At 34.2% G+C, this 12448-nt stretch overlaps 1 protein-coding gene across 1 annotated transcript; it reads left to right on the top strand.

Annotated features, from left to right (window-relative positions):
• The first annotated feature begins 1840 nt into the window (after positions 1–1840).
• Positions 1841–2756, top strand: LOC132614555 (protein IDA-LIKE 2-like). The gene has a single exon (XM_060329021.1). It carries the CDS (start codon positions 2035–2037, stop codon positions 2287–2289), a length of 255 nt encoding a protein of 84 aa, XP_060185004.1. The 5' UTR covers positions 1841–2034; the 3' UTR covers positions 2290–2756.
• Positions 2757–12448: the final 9692 nt, after the last annotated feature.

Genomic DNA, 12448 nt, shown 5'->3' on the forward strand with positions numbered 1-12448 from the left:
TAAGACACATAAATTAAAATTTATGGAATACCTATTTTTGCTTCAAGAGTTGAGACAGTTGTATGTTCAAACTATTGAGTTTAAAGTTGATAGCATAGTTTACGAAGAATATTTCATTTACAGTAAAAAGATGAAAGTGTATATGTGATAAAAACACAAGAGATTTTGTATGTTTAGAAGGAAAGCATCAAATCAAACACTACAAAAGGAACTGTGGAAAAGAGGGGACATGATTTCCTGTTTTGTGGATTCTAAAAGAACAGTGCCAAAGAGCCTTAGTTGTCCATTAATTTTTTAGTGGGACCAATCACTCACCTAATCCATACAATGCCATAACCCCCATCTCTTCTCCTACATACAACACCCCTTCGACTCACCACCCCCAACGCAAAGCATCTTTATTTTTCTCTTCCGTCAATATTTTCTTGAACTCGAAAAAAAAAAAAGAGTTTTTAAAATTAAAGTTGTATTTAAACATGCATTTTACTTAGGAGGCGTTTGACCGTAGAAATAAAAAAAAAAAAAAAAAACACACTTTTTTTGAATTTTTTAAAGTTGGAGTTTTGTTTGACTATAGTTTTTGCAAATAATATTTAGTTGTTGAAATGTATTTTTTATAAAAAAAAACATGAAATATGATTTGTACCCCCTAATTTTTAAAATCTAGCAAACCCACCCAAAACAATTAGTAAACATAAACAGTGCGAGAAATATAATAACTATACTCGAGATCAGCTTTTGAAGTGCTCAAGACGATGGTTTCTTTCCATCAAAAGGCTGCAACAGAGAAGCTGACTAGTGTACACATAAAATATAGCATTTTATGTGTTTTAGTACATGATGTTCAATGTTTGTTCGAGTGGAGAGCAACTGAGCAGCATAAGTTGCTTCTGACCAGTGAAAAAATTTGTATAAACTTTTAGGGTAAAAATTGAGCAACATAAAAACTTTTGGGGTAGAAATTGAAAATAGAAAAATAAAAGTAAAGGTCCAAAATGGAAAATGAAAAAAGTGAAAAATAAGATTTTGGTTGTTTTTCAAATATAACTTCAAGTTGTATTTAAAATTTTTATTGTCAAACATCGAAAAAAATAAAAATAAAAAAAATTTGAAAAAAAGTGAATAATTCTCATAGACAAACGGGTCCTTAGAATGAAAGTTGACATTTTGTAAGTGACTTTTTTTTTTCATTGACCACTCTTTCAAACCTGATGAGTTTGAAAAATTCATATTAGAAAGCTAACTAAAAAATCATTCCAATATATAACAAAACAATGTTCGGGAAAAAAAGTATTTATGTCCAAAAAGCCCTTTAATTATATGCATTGATGGTGTAGAAGAAGACATTATCTGCTCATGTTAAATGTAATTGTGTTAAGCATTGATTGATAACTTATACTCCGTCCGATCAATTTATATAAAAGTTGACCTATTTGGTGAGTCAAATAACTCTTTTTTTATTTAATTTCAAATATAGCTTCTTCGAGTATTTTATAATAAAATTTAAATATTAAAAATTACATGAAAAGTGTTACAAGTCTGTATGATTAATAATTCATAATATATGAAAAGAATTGGATAAAATCGTAATCAAAGAAAGAATTATTTGACTTTCCAAATTAGTCAATGCTCATATAAATTGGGATGAAGGAAATAATATATACTATAATAATTAACTTCTTATGACAAGTTAAATTAAAATGATAATATAAATAATGCATATAACTTAAATCCTCCTACTTTTTCTTTCTTTCTTATAATAATTCTTTTTCTTTTTATTCTTTTTTCACTTTATTCAATTGCCTATCAAGTCACTACTCTCTATAACCCAAACCAAATGGCCCCTTTCAAAAAGCCTTATCAAACTTTTCAAAACTTTCTACTTCTATCTCTCCATTCTTCTTCTTCTTCTTCATCTTTATTTCTTTCTAACATTACTTGCCAGTAGAAGAAGCATCTGATTTTTTCCAAAATATTCCATATGTTCTCTGCTCTTTCTGAACTCTTTCAGAATTGTCTATAGTGTTTTCAAGAATGATCAGTTTCTTCAGAAGGAAAGTACCTATTATTCTACTCTTCTGGATGGCTATTATATTAATCTATATTTTTGGTCATTGCCATGGTTCAAGAAGCAGCTCACAAGTATTCAATCAAATAAATAACCCAAAAAACTCTTACCATCATGGTCATTTTTGGAACTTATTGCCTAAAAGAATCCCAATTCCAGCTTCAGGTCCATCAAGAAAACACAATGATATTGGTTTAAAGAGTACTTGGAGATTACCCTGAAGAATATGAAGATTATTGAAGAATTTAAATACTGGGACTTTTTTTTGTTTTTTTTTTTAATCATGGGAGGGTACTACTAATTTTATTATCAAGGTGACACATGCATCTTCTTCTTAATTTCTTGGATGAACACTTGTACATTTTGGGTAAATTCAAGAACATTTTGTTTTCTTTGATGATTTAACACTAGGGCTTGTGTTAGGTTGATTTAGCTCTATGGTTTTCTTTTGGTCATGGTGATTAGAAGGGGAACTAATGAAAAGAGGAAAAAGAATTAAGAACAATTTTTTTTTTTGTTTTGTGGATCAAAATATAATTGATCATCACTAGCATGGAGGAGGGGTAGTGGGGTGGGCAGGTTGATTTTGCTCTTAATTATTATGCTTTGAAAAGCTGTGTATGTAATTCTGTATACATAGAAGAGATCATGAAAATACAAGAAGAGTTGACTTTATTTTTGTAGAAAATCTGCTCTGTTTGTTTGTTCTTTATTCTTTTCAAGCTCTGTTTGAACTTTTTTATTTTTCTTGTCATTCTACCTTAAGTTTTCCTTATTAGGTTTCCCGTCCAATATTCGATATATGTTTTAGAGTCTGATTGATTTGGATTCGCATTAGAAATTTTTTCTTTCAAGGTATCCTATCAAAGAAGATATTTTCAAGACTTAAACTCGAAATTTTTGATTAAAGTTACAAAAATTATTTACCAATTACCATCATACCATAATCTTTGATTATATTCTCGTTTACTTTTCGAGCATGCATAGATAACCTCTACAAAGGCTTGGCAATTAATTAATTCCTCCACCTTTTGTGTTTATTTTTTTACCTTGTTTTTTTCCTTCTGTTTTCGGGTCAATTGCTAATAGTCTTTCTTTTGTCGTATCAAGTTATTCGCTTATGGCAAAAAACCTTTTTTTTTAATCTTTCACCCGGTATACAACGCCTAATATTTTCGATTTGTAAGACCCATTCAAGGAAGAAACGCTCTCTAACAAAAAAAATCACACTCAGAGCTCAAAATTTAAAACTTCTGATTAAGGGTGAGGACTCTTATTGGTCAAATAATTGAAATTGAAAGTATAACTTGAAGTTACATAATAATCCTGCAAAGAAGATTTAAGCCTTTTCAAATATATGCAGGTAATTCTAAAATTTTGCTCGATCTGAAATCACTCGTAAATCATAATCACGAGGACTTTTGTTTATTAAAATGATAAAAGGAAATAAATAGTACTATTAGTATAATTATTGCTCCATCCTTTTTAGTTTTTTGTTTGTTTTGTGACTAATAATGTCAACAGGAAATTCCAGTGAAAGCTACTTACTCCTATTTATTAGTGTAGGACTGATATCAATATCTCATGTCATAGATACAGCTGCGCACGTAAACTATTTATTTAGTACTCGTACCGTACTTGGATCTGTATGCATACCAAGTATAATAGTATATAATGCTGTCAATGTCATCATTTTATATTTTTATTTCTATTTCCTTCTTAACAATTATACTTTATTTTAACTATTCAGGGATAAATCTCTTTGCTCCAGATTGCAATTATGTAGCTCTTCGAGTATGAGAAATGCTAAATGTGCTTGTTGCAAAGAACTCGAGGAAAACTTGATGAAATAACAAGGTGAAATGGGTATTCATCATCCATATTTTCTTGATCAGTTTACTAAATTTATTTAACATAAAGTACAATTATGTTATTTTCGCTTTCGGGTGTCCGAACTAGTTTGCGCACTCGACTAATTTCATGGATAGATGTTATCTTCCACCGGCACGGATATCACGTATAATTTTGTGATTTTCTTATAGTGATATAATATTGGTGAGTTTTCTCCTTTTTTTTCAATTTTATTTTCCCTTGTACTGTTTTCCTTTCCCTTTTTCGTATATGTGTTATTCTATTAATTATGTACCAGAATAATTCTTGATTTGTGTATAATTACGCAGATTCTTTTCATTACTTTAATCACTACAATGAACAGTTAAAAGTAAAATTTCACCGAATTTTCTCGAATATAATTAGTATAGCTTTTGTAATGATTTTAAGACAAATGTGTCCCCATTATTGTTCATGATTTTCCCTACAGAAATGTCCGATGATAAGAACCAATACTTTAAGTTAAAAAGAGCTACTAAAAGAGTTACATATTAGTAAATATATGTACTATTATTTGCTTTTTACACAGGGCGATAAAGCATGGCATCCAAAGTTTGAAGAAAAAAGTTTAATTAAGGGGATGATAGATTATGAAATAAGGAAATTCAGAAATACAAAAGCAAATTACCTGAGAAATAAAAATTACGTGTTTATTTCTTTTTGTAGCTAGCATCAAATAATGGACTTCCACACATGGGTTTGAGAGTATCTGGATAATGGAATGCGAATAAATAACTGTGTTTATCATACTATGTATGATCTAGCATGAATTTGTTCATATAAGAAAGGCATTATGTTAATCTGTTATCTCTTTCATGTCCCTTTTTTTTTTTCGGAAGAATATTTTACTTTATTCTATTTAAAAAATAAAAGAAGTGAGCTATATATATACCAAACCTTTTTTTCTAATCTATGATACGATAATCTTTTTGATGTCATCTTAATTATTGTCACAAACCCCAACTCTTAATCCTTTACTCCTTTATGCTTAATTTTAACTCGCTATAATAAATGTAGCCTTTTAGGGTAGTAGACGGTCCTCTAGGTGGTACAACCATATATGTATAGTTGTTCTCACAATTTATCATACAATTTTAACTTCCTTATATCAACTTTACACTATCTATTACTTAAAAGATACTATAGTTATTTATACTAAGTGATCAATTTGTTACGATAAGTTAAATTATACCGGTAGCGTAAATAATTTAGTATCTTTGAAGTAATCCTTTGCGATTTTGCATTTACCAGCAAACTAAACGAATCCTTTTGTAACACCATTACATGCTTTCGGCTATAGTTAGATTAAGAGAATTAAATATTCAGACCAAGAAACAAAAAAGAATTAAATATATCAGGCATTTGGTGCTATTCCTTAAATCTATGGATCTGTTTTATGTTTAAGGGACCCCTTGTTTAGGATTATGTTAACAAAGATCATTTGACTAGGATTTTTAAATGTTACATCCTGATATATTTTAATGTAATTCATATTATTAAATCTTTTCCACGTTTCAAGGCCAAAAGTAAATATAAAGAATCAAAACTTTCCCTAATAAGCTATCAATTAGCATATTTAATTATGAAACTGCAAATTCTGGATGGGTTCAACAGCTTTTTAGGAAATATTAATAGTCAATGTAGTTCATATTTTGGATTTAATTTTCCCCTCTTATCCTTGAAAAGAAATGTCACATGGTCAATGTGCCATTGACTTATATATCAGGGGTTTGTAATTAGATATATATCTTATCCTTCATATACATAAATCTATAATTTAATCATGTTCTACAATTAACTATTTTACCATTGACAAAGTTTAGAGTTGAATATCCTAAAAGTAAGAGTAATTGTCCATCTTTTGTCCTAAACATCTTGCCTAATTGCAATTTCACTTGTAATCTTCTCCAATTATGAGTAGCTAGTACATTAAGGTTTCTTAAATAGATTAAACACCGGTCCTTAATTTTGTTTTAAATTGAATATCTTAGTAGGCACTTGAACACATTATATTTTGTTCAAGCTGAAACAAATAATTATTTAGAGTTGGAGTTGAAGTTGAAGTTGAAAAAGAATATTTGGTGAAATTGTGCTCAAACATAAATTTCACTCGTAAAAAGAGTTAAAGATTTTAGAGTGAGGTTTGAAATATTCCGATCAAACAAGTTTTTCAATATTTAACTTTCTTTTCAAATATTGTTATTTAGGGTAGCCAAGGTAAGGGAGAGGAAGGCACGGGATCTGGATCAAGTAAAGTGCGTCAAGGACGAGGATGGCAAAGTATTGGTGGAGGATGCTCTCATTAGACGGAGATGACAGTCATACTTCCATAAACTCTTGAACGAAGAAGGTGACAGAGACATTGTGTTGGGAGATTTGTAGTACTCTGAGGGGCGTCGCGATTTTGGGTATTGTAGGAGTGTAAAAGTAGAGGAGGTTAAGGGAGTTGTTCGTAGGATGCGTAGAGGAAGAGCGACCGGGTCTGACGGGATTCCTGGGGAGTTTTGGAAGAGTGCAGGCAGGACAGGTTTGGAATGGCTGACTGGGTTGTTTAATGTCATTTTTAAGACGACGAAGATGCCCGAGGAATGGAGGTGAAGTACGATGGTCCCTTTGTACAAGAACAAGGGCGACATTCAAAGTTGCAACAACTATAGAGGTATCAAGCTGCTAAGTCACACTATGAAAGTGTGGGAAAGAATGGTGGAGATGAGGGTGAGGAGAGGCGTGTCCATTTCAATGAACCAGTTCGGATTCATGTCGGGGCGCTCGACTACAGAAGCCATTCATCTTGTGAGGAGACTGGTGGAGCAGTATAGAGAGAGGAAGAGAGACTTACACATGGTTTTCATCGACTTAGAAAAGGTTTACGATAAAGTGTCAAGAGAGGTTTTATGGAGATGCTTGGAGGTTAGAGGTGTACCTGTGGCATACATTAAGGCGATTAAGGACATGTATGAGGGAGCCAAGACCATGGTTAGAACAGTGGGAGGAGACTCGGAACACTTCCCAGTGGAGATGAGGTTGCATCAGGGATCAACTCTTAGCCCTTTTTTATTTGCCTTGGTGATGGATGGTTTGACGCGGCAAATTCAAGGTGAGGTGCCATGGTGCATGTTATTCGCAGATGACATAGTCCTGATTGACGAGACCCGCAACGGAGTGAATGCTAAGCTAGAAGTTTGGAGAAAAACTCTGGAGTCTAAAGGGTTCAAGTTGAGTAGGACCAAGACAGAGTACATGAAATGCAAGTTTAGTGACGAGACACATGAGGCTGGCGTGGAAGTGAGGCTGGGTACTCAGGCCATCCAAAAGAAAGGAAATTTTAAGTATCTTGGGTCTATTGTACAAGGAGATAGGGATATTGACGATGATGTCACGCATCGTATTGGTGCAGGGTAGATGAAATGAAGGCTCGCTTCAGGAGTGCTGTGTGATAAGAAGGTGCCACCAAAGCTTAAAGACAAGTTCTACAAAGTGGTAGTGAGACCGACTTTGTTGTACGGGGCGGAGTGCTGGGCAGTCAAGAACTCGCACGTCCAGAAGATGAAAGTTGCAGAAATGAGAATGTTGCGATGGATGTGTGGGCACACCAGGAGAGATAGGATTAGGAATGAAGCTATCCGAGATAAGGTGGGAGTGGCATCAGTGAAGGACAAGATGCGGGAAGCGCGGCTGAGATGGTTTGGGCATGTGAGGAGAAGAGACACAGATGCCCCAGTGCGGAGGTGTGAACGACCCGACTAGGGGGCCGCGACGAGCACCCGGTGCTAGCCCACCCGGGCACCCTCTTAGCTCTCTTATGCTTACATCTAGGTGAGCCACATAATTAGACATGCATTTCCATTCATTCATCAAACTAGTCCCATTGGACGACATTACCATTATACCATAATTGGCATTTATGCCACATCAATGTACATGGGCCAACGTGGCCGACAAAATGATATACAACATATAGGCCGACAAGGCCAGACATAACTAACCACATACACGTGACTACGAGCCTCTAAGAATAGTATGATATATCATATGAGCGGGACAGGACCCCGCTATGCCCATAATTATATACACAAAAGAATAGGTACCCCAAAAAGGTATGGCTCCGAAGGAAGTGGAGCTCTCTATGCAATCTCAGAATAAGCAGCTATGGATCAAGTCTGTCTCCCTGTGCACCTGCGGGCATGACGCAGCGTCCACAAACAAAAGGACGTCAGTACGAAGAATGTACTGAGTATGTAAAGCATGATCAACATCGATATAGAAACATAATAAACAACATTTGAAGTAGCATAGGAGGGGAGACAATAATATCATCGTCATAACACTTACTTGCCTTTCATAGGGACTTCCCATTTCTCACACATACTCGTGCCATATTTGTGCTCGTATTCGTATCCATATACATGTCCTTATCCGTATTCTTATACATAGTCTTATCACATTCATATTCATATTATAAACATAGTCATTTCATATACATAACATTTACATAGCATACCCGACCTTATAGGATCGGTGTTTCATACATGCTTGGCCAACCAAGGCTCAAGGTCATACATACCTGGCCCTACCAAGGCATCAGGGTTATCCGTACCATCTGCAGAGGTGTGCGCGCGTTACGTAATCATATGCATACTTTATACATATTCATATACATATATTCTTACCTGACATTATAAGCTCGGGGTTTCATTATAGCCCTTCATAGGCACATATAAGTATACTAGCCCGTAGGCACCTTTAACATCATTATTATTACCATCGTCATCACTATCATCATCATTTTCGCTACATTTGTATCTTAGGCTTACTCGTCATATGAGGGGCGTAGTACAATCGTAGTACATATCAAGGATCGTGAGCTTATGAGCTCGGAATATCAATCATTTGGAAACAACATACTCATATAGAGGAATTAGGAATTTGGCCAAGAAACCATGCCTTATGAAAGAAGGGTTAGCCTTACATACCTTATCGTCGGACTACTCTACACTTGCACGTACTCCTTCGATGCTCACGTTTCTACCTTCATTAGGGTCATACTATCATTAGCACCGATAACTAGTACACATGGCTAAAGCTAGAGAAAATCGGACAGCATCTCCTTTATTTATGCAACATTTGTCCATATCGTAATTCAACTCCCAAACGTCAACAATACATTCATAATGTCATATCAATGGCCATTAATCATCTACATTATCCACAATCATGATTCAATTCAAACTATTTCTCAAAACGTCACTATTCATCATTCATAACCCATTTTGCTATTCTCTTCTAATGACCAAGCATTTCAACTCTCAAATACCTTAAACAACATATAAATATCATGAATCTTACCTTAGAAGTTGTAGGAACAAGCCTTAGTCGATAATAATCCACTTTGATCAAAACCCTAGTTTTCCTCCTTTTGGGTTTCTTGACTTTGGAAGATCTTTGATGGGTTCTTACCCTTGATTCACTTATCTAATGTTGTTGATGGATTAATATCCTTGAAAACTTGTATCATACATGTGGAGAGATGTTTTTAGAGAGAGGGGGGTGCAAGGGAAATGAAATGAAAATGACTTGGTCCATTACATTTATTAAGCCAAAAGCTGCCCGACCAGATATACGGACCAACATACGGTTCGTATAAAATCTGCGGACCAACATACGGTCCGTATAAAATCTACGGACCGTATGTCCTGGCCGTATGTTTGGTCCAGAGAGTTGGCCAATCTGGGTGGATTATACGGTCCAGACATACGGACCGTATAAATTATACGGCCAGTATGTTTGGCCGTATAATCCCCAGTGATCCCGAATTTCGTTTCGTCGATTCGTTTGATCTCCAATCCTTATGGAACCTTCTTAACACTTGTTCAACACTTCAATACCAATCCAAGGGATGTTATTACTCTTCTCCAAGACTTCATTAATTCCTTGCTAACTCGTTACTCGAAATTCCTTTCCGATACTTATCAAATACTTTGCCTTATCTTGGCAATCCTCTTCCCCCATCTCTAACATCTTTGAAATCTTTTCTAGAGTTCGTCGAGCGTCATCACTCACTCATGAACATATCGAATACTCATAGCCCTCACTAGTCCATTCACTTGCGTACCAACGGAAGATTTTCCGAGGTGTAACAGAAAGGTTGGCTATGGATGGTTTCAGAAGAGGTAGAGGTAGGCCGAAGAAGTATTGGAGAGAGGTGCTTAGACAGGACATGGCGCAGTTCCAGCTTACCGAGGACATGACCTTAGATAGAAGGCTATGGAGGACTCAGATTAGGGTAGAAGGCTAGTAGGTAGTTCCACGTATCCCGTCGTACTAGTAGTCGCAGTTTTGATCTTCATTTTCTTGTCCTTTGATTCGTGCAACTATATGTTGGTCTGTGTACCACAATTATCGTATTTATCTGTGGTAGCTATTGTTTCTGTTTTCTCATACTGCTTTATCATAGCTTTTTCATTTTCGTATTGCTTTGAACTGTTTCTGCTTATCTGACATTTTCTCATCATGTTTTCTCTTGAGCCGAGGGTCTTCCGGAAACAGCCTCTCTATCTTCCAAGATAGAGGTAAGGTCTGCGTACATTTTATCCTCCCCAGACCCCACAATGTGGGATTACACTAGGTATGTTGTTGTTGTTTGTTGTTACTTTCTTTTCAAATATTGAAGTTCAGTGTTTATTAAAAATCATGACAAAACCAGTATTTGCAAATAATATTGAAATGGACATATCGAGATCAATATACATAACTTATAGAACAACGTACACTAGAGAATTATTAAATTAATTTTAGAATATTTAGGAATTAAATAGTACCTCTAGTATGCATTTTTATATTTTAAAAATAAATTTGAAAGTACTAATCAAATATACTAGACCAAGTAAAATACGAAAAGCTTGGTTTTTTTGCGATACTAGACTAGAGTTTTTTCTTACCCTTCTTTAATTTTCTTTGTATTGTATGGGGAGGGGTTTTTCCCTAATGATTGTAATAATTCTGTAGAATGACTAAAATCAAGATTTCATTATGGGCCAACAAAATGAAAGAAAGTATAGATGGTAAAATGATAACTATGAGAGAATAGTATATTACTATTTAGTTATTTTTCTTTGATAACTTGAGAGCTGAGATTGGTACCTGTGACCTAACAGTAAGGGCTCATTTGGTACCAGGGATAAGGGATAAATAATCTCGGAATTAAATTTGAAAAGAGTTAAAATTTTACGTTTGGTTGGGATAAAATCCTGGTATAACTAATCCCGGAATTTAGTGTTATTTTATTTCTGTGGGAGGGTGGAATAACTAATCCCAGGATGAAGAATCCCGGGATAACTTATTTTCCAACCAAACGACCCCTAAGTTTTCATTGTCAATTTTCTTTAACAAGTTTATTAATCATAATGCATTATTTGACCCATGTGCATTTTAAGTCACATGAATGCCTGGTTTATTACTTAGAAAAAGTGGAGGACAAATCATATTCAAATTTTTGAAAATTACTTGTGAATTTTCTAACTGTCAAGTAGATGAGAAGAATTAATTTGCCCTAAGCTGCTTCAGGCAGAAGATTGCAGGCTGGAGGAGTATTTACATCTTTTAAAAAGTAATAAGTAAGCCCTCTAACTAATATACGTTTCTTTTTAGTCCCTAAATTCAATCATCCGTTGTCAAATTTTGCTAATGTAATTATATTAGGGGATAAAATTTATTTAACAAATTTGAGCAACAATTAAGCATATTAAAGGTAATTCTAAGATGTTTTTCAACATGTGATACTTGAGTAAAGTTGAGTGATTTTTTTATTACAAAAAATAGTTTAGTGGATTTCACGATAGTAAGACAAAGTTGAGTGATTTTTTCATTAGAAATACTTATTAGTTTAGTACATTTAGTTATAATAAAATGAAAGTTGCGTGACCATCTATGAAATCAACCTTATGAATAACTTACCAGTGTTTTAAGAAGCTTCATGTGACTGGCTCTAGGGCGAAGCACATGAAAAACATCCTAAAACACATGTGAGTTGCTTGATTGATGAGATTTACACACTGAGCGCCCAAGTACATACGCCTTGTTCAACCATTTAAATTAAAATTATGCGTATAGAATAATGAGTTTTAAATATTCTTATTGTTGTATATTTTCCGGGTATGCAATATTTTAAAATTTACATAACTATATACCTTGAGGGGCCGTTTGGTTCAAAATCGGGATAATCTAAAATTATAATCTTGGAATTAAAATCTGGACTATAACCTAAATAACTTATCCCACCTTTGATGTGGATAAAATTATCTAGATTATAATTCTGATTCTAGTACTGTTTTAACTAATATCTCTAATCAAACATAAATTTAATTTCAAAATTTGCCGAGATAATCCACCTAATCTCTTAAACCAAGCAACCCCTCAGGGGTCGTTTGGTACACATACTAAATTATCCCAGTATTATAATTCTGGGACTAATTTATCCCATCAGAAAGGTGT

The sequence above is a fragment of the Lycium barbarum genome, chromosome 10 (genome assembly GCF_019175385.1).
Source record: "Lycium barbarum isolate Lr01 chromosome 10, ASM1917538v2, whole genome shotgun sequence".
NCBI lineage: Eukaryota > Viridiplantae > Streptophyta > Magnoliopsida > Solanales > Solanaceae > Lycium > Lycium barbarum.

Excerpts from the sequence above, each read along its gene's own strand:
- LOC132614555 (XM_060329021.1), top strand. The coding sequence starts at position 2,035 with ATGATCAGTTTCTTCAGAAGGAAAGTACCTATTATTCTACTCTTCTGG.